The sequence below is a fragment of the Ixodes scapularis genome, unplaced genomic scaffold (assembly GCF_016920785.2).
Source record: "Ixodes scapularis isolate PalLabHiFi unplaced genomic scaffold, ASM1692078v2 PGA_scaffold10__122_contigs__length_95168666, whole genome shotgun sequence".
Taxonomy (NCBI): Eukaryota; Metazoa; Arthropoda; class Arachnida; order Ixodida; family Ixodidae; genus Ixodes; species Ixodes scapularis.
This window is the reverse complement of record NW_024609836.1, coordinates 15,543,397-15,557,773: the sequence shown is the minus strand read 5'-3', so window position 1 is coordinate 15,557,773 and position 14,377 is coordinate 15,543,397. Positions and strand designations below refer to the sequence as shown.

The following is a 14,377-nucleotide window of genomic DNA, read 5'->3' as shown; positions in this document are numbered from 1 at the left end:
CGGTGACTCGATAGCTTCATGCCTCCGGTAGGGTCGCAAAATTTGGTCGCGAATGTAGGTGTCGAAATTCTTTAGTAACAATTTCCGAGAAGAAAAAAAAAAAGAAGAAGAAAAAAAAAAAAAAAGAAAAGGTCGACTTATATTTGAATAAACACGGCAGTCAGCCGCGCGACGAGACACACATTATGAAAGCGATTGGTGCGAGCGACCGAGGCGATGAGCGACGTTTTCTAGAAGCCCAAGAATTGAGCGGCGCAAGCAGCGAGAGTGAGAAATCTTCGGCGCTCGGCGCCGGCACTCGTAGCTTCTCGCCGTCGCTCGTCTCGTTGATCGCTATATTGCTTACATGCCGTTCAGAAAGGCGCTCTAAGTGCTTACCATTGCATTGGGACCAGCCTCGCATCCAACCGTAACCAGTCTTGACTTTTTTTTAAAGCCGCCGAGGTAGAAGTTAACATCGTACATGCATCGTTTTCAAGCATGGCTCCTCGTTCATTGCTCGATTTATATTTTCCGTAAATGACAAACCGCAATGAAGCACAATTATTCTAGTTCAAAATTGTTACGAACACTTGGCACGCATGCTTACACTGTAGCGCACCTAACGTAATTTAAAAGTAGAACGAAAACGGGACGAGATTCGCTTACCGCTTCACGGAGACAGACGTCTTCGGATCCTAGGCCTCACGGCCGAACTGGGAAGTCGCCTGCGGTCCGGCGATCGGACGAGTCGAGCCGGCCTGACACAGGTTGACCACGCCTGGTTGAACTATGAGAGGCGCCGTCGAGTTGAGAGCCAGAGACGCAGTAGAAACGGACCGTAAAACATCTGTCCCCCAAAACGCAGAACGAGCCAGCGATGCCAAAACCGCCAAAACCACTACGTCGCCATCTCCGCGACGACCGGAAGCGTGGAAGCCGGGAAGTCAGAAAAGGCGCGACAGCGGAAGCCACTGGGCGGAAGCTTTACGTTTCGGTTTCGCTTTTCTCCGACGCCGGGTTTGCGGCTGGTAGCGACGACGCGAGGGGCCACGAAAAGACGCCGAGTTGGCCGAGTACGAGTCACGGCCCACGATACGAGCAACGGGCCGTTTGCCCATAGAGTAATATAGTAAACGTAAAGAGAGGACACTGAAGCCGATTCGCGGCCCAGATAGTAGGATTCATACCCTCCGCTACGTGGCGCTTTTCCGTAATTTGGTTAATATTAATTACAGCTTTCTCTCTGAAAAGTATTTATTTTCTAAATTTTTATGCTTTAGAGTTTTTTAAAGTACTTAAAACGACTAAATAGTGTTAATCAAATACGTCACAAAAACCACGTGATGAATGGCGCCTGCCATGGCCTGTCTGCTTGCACGCCGTCACCTCTGCTCGTCCGTGCGGTCCGTGCTTCGTTCGTCCGTGCCGTACCGTCCGTGCCGTACCGTCCGTGCCGTCCGTGCCGTTCTTCTCCGTTTTATGCTACAGCGTGTTCGGTCGACTTTGCTTGAAACAAAGTGACGAATGACCGCCGCGTGCTCTCATGCTCGGCGTGAGTTTGTAGAGCTGAGCGGCTTGATATGGCTTGAGCTTCTCGTGTTGCCGTCGGGCTGCCTGGACCTAGATTTTTAAACAAAAGGTAAGTCGTTTTGCTCATTTGTCTCTCGACTGTGTTGTAAAGCTGGCTTTTGAATTTGCTGAGTCTGGGTTGCCGTCCGACGCCCCTCGGGCAGAGCTTTGTTCATGCGTGTTCAAGTGCCATCAGACATCTGTGGATGGCTGTTGAGAGGACTTATGCCGTCATAGATTGAAGTTAATTCACTGACTAAAGCTGGGTCGCCAGTCGTTCGCAGTGCGACGAATTCGGGGCAAGGTGTCCATTGAGTCATATTGATATTTTGACATGCATTCTTTCAATGGCGCGTCGCTGCTTTGATTTATCACATAAAGTACGTGCAAAAGAAGCGAACCAGCGAACGTCGCTCAAGCGAGCTACATAACTTGTGTGTACCGCCATACGAGCTGCAGTATGCTGCAGTTACGACGACAAACACATGCATAGAATTTCGGGGGAAAAAACTGCGAGACGCAGTATCAAATTTAGATATTTAATAAAGTTCCCAAGCAGCATATATATCCTATGGACGTCCACGGGACATCCAGGATAGGACATCCATGGAACTTTCGGACACTCTGAGAATGTACGGAGGACTATTCAAACATGGTTCCCACTACATCGCTACATCACCAAATGGAGCTCGAAATTTAGGTCTATGGTTCGCTGACATTATTTTCTATGTAAGAAAGCAAAATTCAAAATATTGACGGCCAATTTACCAGAAACAGTAGAGGTAGATTAGTCTTACTTATTTTGGCCGTACCGCTGTACCCTGCTTAAATTCCTGTTTTACTCTTAAGGATGACATTCGAACGTTGGGTAAAACCAGTCAGACGTCACTTGAACACTTGGTTGGAGTGCTGTGGCATGGCACTCTAGACACTGCGTTCGATTATGATGCATGAAGATTGCGTAAACTTCACAAACTTCACAATATTTCTTTCACCCGTCTGTGTTAATACGTGTCATGGGTTTATTGTAACATTGCGTCATGGTAATATCTTGTGACATTGTTTAAATCTCCATCAGTTTATTTTTTCACCAGCCGCTATTGTGCTACCTTCCGTTGAACTAAAGGAACGCGCCATTGGCTAGGCTTCAGTAGATGTTAAACTCTCCCTCCCCCGCTGGCCCAGATTATGTCCTACGGAAGTTACTGCTGCGTGGTCTGGTGTGCCAACAATGGGAAAACAAAGAAGCCACATGTCAAGTTTTTTCGAATTCCACGTGACCCAAGGTACGTATAGATTCTAAGGCAGTCCTTACAACATTTGATCGAAGCATAACATTTTGAAATGAGAACTATGGTCCGTTGCAACCTAAGAACGAAGGGCGAGGGTAAGACGGGCCGGGGAGGAGGAAGCAGACGGAACACGAAACGCTAAGGAGAGAAGGAGGTTTCCCCTTTCTTCTCCAGCGTTCCGTCTGCTCCCTCCTCCGCGGCCCGTCTTACCCTCGCCCTTCGGTCTTAGGTTGCAACAAACTATAGCAAAAACGATTTCTTCCATGTCACTTTGGTTTATGGACACCAATATCTTTCAGCATTTTAAGGTTATCTTGCCTCGGGCCTAAATTGATTGCATACCCTGGTGGGTATGCAATCTGTTTGTTTAGCTGTATTGCACTGTACAGTAGCATGAAGAAGAAAAACAAACTCTTCAGAACGTGAACACTTTGCTGAGAGGTGCCATACCAAACGGCAGTGAAACATTAAAAACAATTGAGGCTCATATATTTGGAGTTTATTTGACCCTTACAGTATGTGTAACCTTGGTGGTATATACAATGTTCTGCAGGTCAAAAGCATGGCTACAGTACGCCAGACGTCCTGAGCTCCTAGGAAAGACAGCCAAGGAGCTCTATGAGGGGTATCGCCTGAGTAGTGAGCATTTCACAGCCAAGGACTTTTTGGATCCTGGGAAGACAAGGCTGACCAAAACGGCTATCCCTACGGTTCGGCCGCAAATGCTTAGGCCATCTGTAACAGCCCAAGGTAACATAATCTTTATTTGCAGTCTGTACGGAGTTCTGTTATATTTTGCTTTTAGGCAGCACCAACTCTACGTCACTGATGCCAGCTGCCAGCATGCTGTCAACGATGCTTGACAGTCTCAAAAGTTTTAATCTGACTTAATTAGTTTTTATTATTAGTTTGTGCTTAAATATTTTATCTAATTCATTTAGCATTTTTGTACATTATCCCTGTAATGTCCCTGCGCATACTGTTGCCCATAACCAATATCCGTCCCAGTTTGTTGGAAAATTGTTTTAAAGCACAAGGTCAGCTGCATTGAAATACAGTAATTTGTGTCCTGCAATCAAGAAGGGCAGTTCTGCCAGTGCAGTATGACTTCTTACAGGGCATCCTAGGTTTGTAGCATACAATAGTGATATAAATGAAAGATAAGGCAGGTCAACGTTCCCCTGTTCATATCCAATTCGACAAGAGGACTCATGCCGTCTGAGTCATCTTCCTGACACTCATGTTTACAAGGTTAGCTTTAGTTGCCCATGCTGTTATATTCTCATAAATTAGCATACCGGGCCATTAAAATTTAAGATATTCCGAGATTCCTAAGTGCCTTTTCAAGACCCGCCGGATCCTGTGTTTCGCCATTGATTAATATTGCTCAACATTAATTTTCATCACTAAGGGATTTCAATGCCCTTTCAGAGTGCTGAATATTTTCTGTTCCTTTGAAAGGTAACACTACTAACCTATCATTCGCCTGTAGCAGGAATTCTCCATCAGAAGCTTTATAAGCAGGTATTCATATCTGAGAAGCCAAAATTTTTCAGAAGAACCGGTGGCAACAACATGCCCCTGTGACGTTCCATTGGAGGGAAACAGAATGTCGCATCCCAGAGCAGCTTATGGTGAGATTATTTATTTTTAATTGGCGGCTCATATCTGACAAGGAAGCCCTTTTCAGAAAAGCCAATAGCGGAACCAAGCCCCGGGGATGTTCGATTGGAGGGCAGCAGAACGTCGCCTTCAACAGCTGCTCATGGTGAGATCATTTATTTTAAAACAGGGGCTCATACCTGACAAGCAAACATCTTTCAGAAGGACCGATGGTGGCACCAAGCCCCGGGAATGTTCCATTGGAGGGTAGTGGAACGTCACCTTTGGCAGCTGCTCATAGTGAGATCATTTCTTTTAAAACTGCTGCTCATATCTGACAAGCAACCGTTTTTCAGAACAACCGCTGGCGGCACCAAGCCCCGGTAATGTTCCCTTGGAGGGCAGTGGAATGTCACCTTCAACAGCTGCTCGTGGTGAGATCATTTATTTTAAAACAGGGGCTCATACCTGACAAGCAAATGTCGTTCAGAAGGGCCGATGGCGGCACCAAGCCCAGGGAATGTTCCAATGGAAAGCAGCGGAACGTCACCCTTGGCAGCTGTTCATGGTGAGATCATTTCTTTTAAAACAGCTGCTCATAGCTGACAACCAAACATTTGTCAGAAGAACCGGCGGCGACATGTCCCTGTGACGTTCCATTGGAGGGAAGCAGAACGTCGCATCCCACAGCAGCTTCTGGTGAGATTATTTATTTTAAATGAGCGGCTCATATCTGACAAGGAAGCCCTTTTCAGAAAAGCCGATGGCGGAACCAAGCCCCAGGGATGTTCGATTGGAGGGCAGTGGAACGTCAACTTTGGCAGCTGCTCATGGTGAGATCATTTCTTTTAAAACAGCTGCTCATATCTGACAAGCAACCGTTTTTCAGAACAACCGCTGGCGGCACCAAGCCCCGGTAATGTTCCCTTGGAGGGCAGTGGAATGTCACCTTCAACAGCTGCTCGTGGTGAGATCATTTATTTTTAAAACAGGGGCTCATACCTGACAAGCAAATGTCGTTCAGAAGGGCCGATGGCGGCACCAAGCCCAGGGAATGTTCCAATGGAAAGCAGTGGAACGTCACCTTTGGCAGCTGTTCATGGTGAGATCATTTCTTTTAAAACAGCTGCTCATAGCTGACAACCAAACATTTGTCAGAAGAACCGGTGGCGACATGTCCCTGTGACGTTCCATTGGAGGGAAGCAGAACGTCGCAACCCACAGCAGCTTCTGGTGAGATTATTTATTTTAAACGAGCGGCTCATATCTGACAAGGAAGCCCTTTTTAGAAAAGCCGATGGCGGAACCAAGCCCCGGGGATGTTCGAATGGAAGGCAGTGGAACGTCACCTTCGGCAGCTGCTCATGGTGAGATCATTTCTTTTAAAACAGCTGCTCATATCTGACAAGCAACCGTTTTTCAGAACCGATGGCGACAAGCCCCTGTGGTATTTCACTGGAGGGTACCAGCGCGTCACATTCCATAGCGGCCTGTGGTAAAATAAATCTCCTACACAAATTGGGTTTATGCAAACATTCGTATTTAACAGTGACACATTTTCCAGAGCAAATGGGGATGGCCAGCTCTCCTGGCCAGCTTTTGGACCACAGCACTCCATCTTCGTCTGTTGGCTATTCTGAATCATCTGGAACCTGTGAGTATAAATTGACTTCTCTACAGATTTAAGCACTGCAAAATTGTGTTAAGTACCTCTGCATTTAGTATGCACATTGCTTCAAATTAGGTGACATTATTTGTCACTTCATTTTTGTGCTGGCCTTAATAACTTGGAACATCACTACAGGGCTCTAGGTGACGGGGAACATAAGCTTTGAAGTGTGGCACCGTGAAATGCTCTGAAAAGGGGTGGTTTCCTAGTAATCTGTGCTTACTGTAGTAATTTGCCAATCCTGTTACATACAGTTCTCATTTTGGATGACCCTGTTGAATGTAGTGATTGACTACGCGATTATTCAATATTTGAAAGATTCATCAATTTATGTTAATACAGTTTTTGTGGTGAAATTATTGCAGCTGAAAGACTAAAAGCTAGTTTAATTTTTTTTTTCTGATAGCAGCCATTTGTGTATAAACAGTGGTAACAGAACATGCGGAGCAAATGCCCACTCACAATTTGGAGATAATCATGAAAAACGCAGAGATGTATGCTTCTTATGCCCGAAAGCAAAATTGCAGAACAGCCAAAGGTTGGGGGGAAGGGGGGTCACCACTTTGGAGGCCCGTGCACGTGTCGAGCTTCACCTTTTACATTGGTGTGCTTGGAGAAGCAGCTGAAGCGGATGAGCATTTATGTTAGGTGGGTGGGTTTTTAAGTCTGGAGTTGGACATTGATACGTGCTTTGTTTATTTCGCAAACGTTTCGAAAGTGGCGGGGGGGGGAAGGGGGCACATATTGCAGCATGGGTAAGTGGTCGGTATTTGGCGGTATCGTTTCTGTCGGGTTCTACTTTTATCATTTTTGTGTAGCCTGACTTATGTGCTTTCGGTATTGTTTTGGCAGGCTCTGGTCGTTCAACACCTGCTTCCGCCAAGCTCTCAAGGAGGCCCAGGGACGTCATAAAACGCCTACAAGCAAAGGTTTCCAGTTACAGAAAGACAATATCAAGACTGCGCAAGCAACAGAAGCAAATGCCTCAAACAGCTGCCGAAGCACTTGAAATGGTGCGTCCGTTTGTGACAGACGAGGTTTTCGGACTTATCTCGTCACATGTAAAATTAGGGCGCAAGGGACGAGGAAAACGGTTTCCACTGTGGCTCAAGAAGTTTGCTTTGCATCTGAACTTTCATGGCCCACAGGCATACCGTTTTCTATCGTTACATTTAACGCTTCCCACTCAGCGTTCACTGCGTAGGTGGCTGTCGAACGTAAAAATGACTCCTGGTATTATACCTGGTGTCATGTCCTCCATCGAATCTCAAACGCGGTCTTGGAATGCACGTGATCGTGTCTGCACCTTGATTTTTGATGAGATTGTTTTGAAGAAGAACTTGACATACGACCCTGCACACGACATTATCCATGGATTTACAGATGACGGTGTTGAACGAACCTCGACTATTGCAGATAGAGCCCTGGTTGTTGTGCTCTCTGGAATTTCCAGGAGGTGGGTTCAGCCCCTCGCATACACTGTTGGGCACACTTCAACACCGTCTTCTGTTATCCGGAGCCTCCTGATTTCTCTCATTCGAGAGTTTAAGACTGTTGACTTCACTGTGAAGGCCGTGGTCTGTGATCAGGGGGCTTCAAACGTAAGCTTAGCCAACCAACTTGGTGTATCTGCTGATAAGCCATTTTTTGAAGTCGACAACGAACGTGTTTACTTTATCTTTGATGTTCCGCACCTCATCAAAACTACAAGAAACAATCTCCAAGCCCACAAACTTTGCATTGGGGATGAGGTCATTGAATGGTCCCATATTGTTGAACTTTATCGTTCTACTCATGAGATGAGGTTGCGATTGGCTCCAAAACTTACTGAGAGGCACATTTTTCAAAAACCTTTCAGTAACATGAAAGTAAAGCGTGCCACACAGGTCCTGAGTGCCTCAGTCTGTCTTGCCATTCTATCCCTTGTTTATGCCAAGGAGCTTCCTGAGGCAGCCATGGCTACAGCCTATTTTTGTGATAGAATGGACAGACTTTTTGATTGTTTAAATAGCTCGCAATTCAAGAAGACGGGGCAGAAGTTGCGTCATGCAATTTTGAAAGGAGAATCTGAGATACTCGATTTCCTTCACCAACAACTCGCATGGATTTCAACATGGAAGTTCCAAAGTAGGAGGCAGCCACAAACCACCATAGGGTGGCAAGTTACAATAAGGAGTGTCCTCATGCTCTGGGATGAGCTTTCAAACAGCTATGACTTTAAATTCTTACTTACTCGACGCCTGCAGCAAGACCCACTGGAGAACATTTTTGGGGCAATAAGACAAATGCTGGGCTGCAATACAAACCCAAATGTGAATCAGTTCACCTCGGGACTGAAACACATCGGGATAAAAAAACTGTTCAGACTCTCTAACAATGGAAATGTAGAGGATGAAAAGGCTGACCTCCTCAAGGAGTTGCCAATATTTTCGCACCATGAAAGTTCCATTGCAGACAATGTGGAATGTTTTCCAGTTGATAACTTCCCGCCACTAGAAGATATTTCTGAGCTGGCATCAGACATCAGGTCTAATATAATTGACGACTCGTGCACTTACTACGTTGGAGGCTATTTGATCAAACTTTTCCTTGAACAGACAACCCGCAGCTGTGGCTGTTCTAAGCTGCTAAAGGATGAGTCTGACAACTTGACCAGGCCTCACCAGTATTTTCTTATGCTTAAAGCATACCACGTGCCTGGGAAACTCTTCGGAAACCTAGTAGTACCATCACAGGCTGCCTTTAACTTTATTCAGAAACTAGAAAATCACTTTCTTGCCGTAATAGAGAGTGTAGCGCATGTTCGAGGAGTGTGTGCTGCCTTGTATCACACACTCTCAGAGCTGGGTGGTTTCAGCCTTTGCTCAGAGGAGTGTCACAAAAGGTTTTTAAAAATGTTTTGCCGAATACGCTTGTGTTGGCATGTTCGGTTCCTTAACCGGAACTTGGACAAAGTTCGGTTACACTCTTCGGTTGCTAGTAAGCAACTTGATAAGTTTAACTGTTAATAGCTTAATAGCGTATTAACAGAGGTGGTTGCCAAATCAAAAACAGAAATTGCTTATTAATTGGGCAGTGTAGCTTGCACTCCAAACATGTGTTTTCTTTATTTCCAGGAAATGTGTATCACGGCCCCCTTACACAAATATTTATCCACTTTCTGCAGAATTTCTATAGAAAATAGTTTATAGAGGCATAGATGTTTGGAAGAAAATGTGTCCACTTCTGTACCCGTCTATATTTTTTGGACGTTTTTTTTTTCTGAAGTAATACTCCTGTCCTGAACAAATGTATTTCGGGGAATGTTTAGGGACGTTGAATCATGGTTGAATATCTATGGTTGAATCTTGTCAGATTCCAAATAGAGTTCTCATTGTTTTTTTGTTTTTTTTTTTGTAATGGCTCACCCGCAGCGAGTTTCAGGCTATGCCATTTCGTGTGTTTTATATTAGCCGGTAATTTGGAATTTGTACTATCCGGTGTGTGCTTCGCCTGGTAATGATAGCGATGTCTTGTTTATTTCTGCACTTACTTACCGTGCCCGAGTCGGCGTGAAGGTGAATGGATCATTCAGCATGTTCCCTGTGGAAAGCTTTTGTAAACTTGACTCCGCTAAAAATCTATTACGAAGTGTACGATATGCCGAACTCCTTCATACTCATTTATTTTTGTGATTATCTATTTCTTATAAAACATACAGAGCTTCTGAAGTAAATAATGTACATATGAATGTGGTCCAATAAAATGTTTTCAAACCACTTACTGTTGTTGACCCCAAAACCTCCCAAAATGCTCCACCAGCCAGGAGTCAATGTGGCGATTATGTACTTCAATGTGTTCAATAAGTTGAACTTTTATTCGACACACTACACATTTTGCAAAACTTATATCGTATATGGCAAAACTTATAACATAAAAACAACAACAAAAAAAAAGAATCATCGGCTCCGGAGCCAAGGAGCTCCCGAGAGCCTAGCGAGGAGGGAGGCGAGAAGGAGAGAAAGAGAGAAAAAGAGAAGGAGAAGGGTACCAAAAAACCGAAACAAAAATGCCCAAACCGATACCGAAACTAACTTGACCGGAACCGGAACCAGATTGTGTTTCATACCGTCCGCTAAGAGCGCTAGTTGTCACTGCTCTATCTGGGCCGCTGGGGCCTATGGCAGTGTCCGCTCTTTACCTTGTGTATATTACTCTATGGTTTGCCGCTGTCGACCGGCGATGCGGTATCCGCGGCTTGGTGTCACGATCGGTTTGTTGCCGTGCACGCTGACTCAAAGCTCGAAGTTACGCAGTTCCGTTCCGGCACCAGCCGCACCACGTTTTCCGGTGCATCGCACGTGGAGGCCTTTCGACGCATTTAGTGACCGTAAAGATGGTGCCCGCTGTCTTCGGTGCTGTAGAAGAAGTTGCGAGACGGAAGAAGCATCGAAACCAAGGCGTTTAGGACTCCAGGCCGGGCCGCCGGTTCACTCTGAACGAGAGGCGACATGTGTGCGCACGCTTTGAGGAAGCCTCCGCGTTTTGCCGCGCCAGAACTCGCCGATCGCGACCGTACCCCGAGTCCGAGAGGCTCTTGCGCAGCCGGGAACGGCACCGAGGTAGGAGCTGCTCGTTCTGCGCTACCATGCAGTGCTCAACAGTGCTCGGGGCTCTCGGTGTCGTTCGTGCTTGCACCGATGTCTTTGTGACCCCTTCGGACACGCAAGTCGTACTTCGCAAAGGTTTGGACGGGGCCGCCCACACCGAGCAGCTCCGCTATATTCTGCTTAGTTATGATCACAATAAAAGCTTGCGTTTGTTCTCGGGAAAAAAATTGCGGGACCGCTCTCCGCGCCGCCGACGAGATTGGCCGCCTCCATGTTCTCAGCTGTTCACTCGCTCCCGCAGCGAGCGCCTTCCGATAATCCTCCCCGTTCCAAAATGCGATCCGGTCTCCGTTTACATGGGCTGAATGAATGCGCACTCGACATCTCGATCCACCTCTGACTAGCGACTTTAATGCGTTTACATGACCGCATATGGAATGCGGCAACTAAATTCAATACGACTAAGTCGCATTCATGTAAACGCGGCTTATGTTCTTTTTCGACATGTATGGTGTATGTAACGATACCGCTGGTAAACGATGGACGTTATGTTGGAAGATGGCGGTCGTCTTTCTGCATGTATGATTTGGATATAACGGTGGTGGTGTGGTATAAGCGTTTTTTGTTGGAAAGATGGCGGTCGCCTACGTCATCGGCCGCAAAATCATACCAGCACACCGAATAATATCGGCAAGCAAACTGGCTGCCAGTATAGACAGACCCGGAGCCATAGCGGTGCCGGTATCTCCAGTTATGCAGAAAGCCGAACCAAACTAGCTGCATACATAATAACAAGAAAGTATGGTGGTGTCATACCCGAACTGTACAAGCAGCAGGTTTGTTTCTTGTACGTTTTTCCAATAGGGTTAGCTATATTCAACCAAGTAGCCCAAACCCAAGTACAAGCTTCAATTATCTATATATACGACCATGTCAACCGGAGCACGCCTATGACGAGCGCTGACCCCTGAACTGCCGATATAATTTCGCGCTTCCAACTAGATGGTGCCACAACTCAGCTGTTCAAGCCGGGCAAGATATGATTGGGGTGATGGGTTTGTTACCGCCCGGCGCGGTCGCAAATTTTTTATGAATGTTGTGCTTTCGCCAGATTATTTAACACGAATTCACCGAACAAACGACACTACAATCAGAGTGCCTATTAAAATAAATCAATGAAAACCGTCACATAAACTGAGTTCTGTTTTACCCAACAGGGTGTCGTAGTAAATATTGCATAAGTAAGCCAATGAACAGAGTTCTGTGGAATTTTTCCCAAAAGAGCCTTTAGGTGGTGCCTTTATTATATTAAAATTTCGTGAGTGTACATTGTTGGGGAAAGGTTCAAGAAAAAAAAAAAGCCTGTTTTTGTTTTTTTTCTAACGCTCGGAACAAAAACAGAAACAAGCCGTTGGGTTGACGCTGCTATTCGTATACTTATGGCATCACACACCCTCGGATCATCTGAATCTGCATTAGGGTGTTATTCTCTAAGAATCTTAAAAGTTTTTGTGTCATGTGGTGCCATATCTAAGTAGCAGAGTCAATCCGAATGTTAGCTTTCATTTTCCTACCGCGCTTGGGAAAGAAAGAATTTCTTTTTTTCTTTTTGTTTTTTTGCATATTTCCAAGAAATTTATATCTCCGATTTTGAGTATGATCAGTGTACCACCTATAAACATATTTGTGAAACATTTCATGGCACTCGGTCCACTCGCTTACTTATACGATGTTTTTGCGCCCGAATGGTCTTGAGAACAGCCTGTAAATAGGAGACGAACAAAAACTAAAGCCACACAAAAAGGGACATACATGTTTCTAGAATTGCGTTGAATCCCAATTTTATTAGATATATGTTCCAGAGATTTTGCGATGGAAACAGGTCTTAGCCGGCCTTTGATGAACTAACGAGAGGCCATAGCACACTTTCAAGCGAGAGGCCCGTGTCAGCCAGTGCTCGCAGTGCACCCGCGTCCACTGCCCAAACAACTTGAACAGGTGATTTCTAAACAAAATGTGAATGGCTTCGAGATTTATCAGTCTGCCGACTCTTGAGAAGGTCTGTTTGACTCAGCCCAGTGAACTTTGCTGATGAACTGGGTGTCTCTGCGTTCGGAAAGGGCGGGGTATTAAATTAATGATTACAGCTGTACAGCATGACCGCCAACTTTTGAGGTGTACACTACGCAAATGCAACATTTCCAGCGCTCTCCAGATTCATGACGAGCCCTACGGAAGGCAGACGAAGGTGTGAAACCCCACGACGATTTATATAAAAAGACGACAGTGTCTAAGCTTCTACCTAAAATATAGGCTACGCGCTAGCGGTTGGAACCAGATGCCAGTGTAAGGCCTCACTTTGATTTGATTTTCAAGTTGTAAGCTATTTTCTAATATATTTCATTAGGGTAATTAAGGCGCGTTCCCGGCAGGAAACGCCTCATGCCCATGTATGTGGGGACTCCGTTAAACGACATTTACCCGTGAAAAATGTACGAAAATTGCCTATAACTTTTGGATTATAAGTTCTGAAACATTGCCGTCTGCTCGCAACGGAAGAATGAGTGTTCTGCCACACGTAGGTTATTTTTACAGTAAAGAAACTACGGTTCACTTTTCTAACCCAACACACGATGTGTTTACAATAAGTGCCGCGGTCGGAGGATCTCATTAAAGTAACACGCGACTTCATAAAACGAAGGCAGACGCGGAAGATAATGCAGCATACGATGCTTGTAAAAGGCATCCGAACAGCATGCAACAGCCGTTGACAGCGGCGGAGGAGCAGCTAAAGGGGCAACTGAAGCCCCTCTATCCTTGGAAAAGTGGCGCCATTCGTTGTCGTGGAAATGGTCGAGACAGGTGCCGCGCGCCACTTTTGGGAAGAACATAGCGTCTGAAATCTATCTCAGTGCTGCCCTGTGCCGCCATGATCTTCCCAGGAGCTGCACGTTGCACGCGCCTCGTGCATCGACGCACCTTACGCTACTTTTGAAGCATGAAGGGGCTTTCAGATATGCCGACGAGGGTCGCACGGCGGCAAATTGTTTAGAAACCTTTATTATCTACCGGATATTTAAAATAGCCTATTGATAACTAATTTAATGGAAATGCATATCCAAGTGATGAGACGTATAAGCGTTTGCATAGAACGAAGCGATTTTGCACCAAATTCGGGACCTGAGTTTTTGTTGACGCACATAATACTTCCACGGAACTCAAGCCCTAAACAGCTTTGCTGTAAAACACTTGACAGGGATACGGAAAATTAGTTGTTCGTTCAATTTCTAATAGGAATTAAGTGTCAAACTATGTCATTGCCTTCAGATCGCACACCAATAAGGTCAAAATTTGTACAAGGTAATGTTTCATTGCTAAGAATCATATAAACCAGCGCGCGGCTCCGCGCATCATACCGTTTCGGTGCTGCTGCTATCGGGTCGTCGCGTGCGCAGTCGACTCACTTGACACGAAACTCCACACCAGGTGTCCCAACGTAGGCCTAGTTTTTTTGTAAACGGTTCACTCTTTAAGTACAAAACGAGCCTGTTTGTAACGTTAATTAGACATGAGGAAGATACATAGAAAGGGGGGGGGGGGGCGGAGAACGATACATAAAAAGGGTTCGTTGTCCGTCCCCGCTTTCTATGGGTCACTCTCTGGAAGATTAAACA

The 14,377-nt window shown here is 45.6% G+C and overlaps 1 protein-coding gene and 1 long non-coding RNA gene across 9 annotated transcripts; both read left to right on the top strand.

The window, feature by feature from the left end:
• The first annotated feature begins 1,584 nt into the window (after nt 1–1,584).
• LOC121833796 lies at nt 1,585–3,477 on the top strand. The gene is made up of 3 exons (XR_006076863.1): nt 1,585–1,621; nt 2,737–2,837; nt 3,397–3,477. It is a non-coding gene; the product is annotated as an uncharacterized LOC121833796 (long non-coding RNA).
• A 1,047-nt stretch (nt 3,478–4,524) lies between these two features.
• On the top strand, nt 4,525–9,869 carry LOC120847936. 8 transcript variants are annotated; one of them, XM_042287422.1, is made up of 13 exons: nt 4,525–4,611; nt 4,668–4,745; nt 4,802–4,876; nt 4,936–5,013; nt 5,070–5,144; nt 5,201–5,278; nt 5,335–5,412; nt 5,470–5,547; nt 5,604–5,678; nt 5,735–5,812; nt 5,869–5,940; nt 6,010–6,099; nt 6,967–9,869. In XM_042287422.1, exons 2-13 carry the CDS (start codon nt 4,676–4,678, stop codon nt 9,120–9,122), a joined length of 3,003 nt encoding a protein of 1,000 aa, XP_042143356.1. In that variant the 5' UTR covers nt 4,525–4,611; nt 4,668–4,675; the 3' UTR covers nt 9,123–9,869. The 8 variants fall into 8 exon arrangements, with proteins under 8 accessions (XP_042143356.1, XP_042143351.1, XP_042143353.1 ...); XM_042287417.1 differs by having other exon boundaries at nt 4,802–4,879; nt 5,073–5,144; XM_042287419.1 differs by having other exon boundaries at nt 4,802–4,879; nt 5,607–5,678.
• Nucleotides 9,870–14,377: the final 4,508 nt, after the last annotated feature.

Bases quoted from the DNA above. Each gene is read 5' to 3' on its own strand.
- LOC120847936 (XM_042287415.1), top strand. From the start codon at position 4,676: ATGGTGGCACCAAGCCCCGGGAATGTTCCATTGGAGGGTAGTGGAACG. The intron at 5,279-5,334 runs GTGAGATCATTT...ACCGTTTTTCAG, and splicing joins AACTTTGGCAGCTGCTCATG to AACAACCGCTGGCGGCACCA. The intron at 5,941-6,009 runs GTAAAATAAATC...CACATTTTCCAG, and splicing joins ACATTCCATAGCGGCCTGTG to AGCAAATGGGGATGGCCAGC.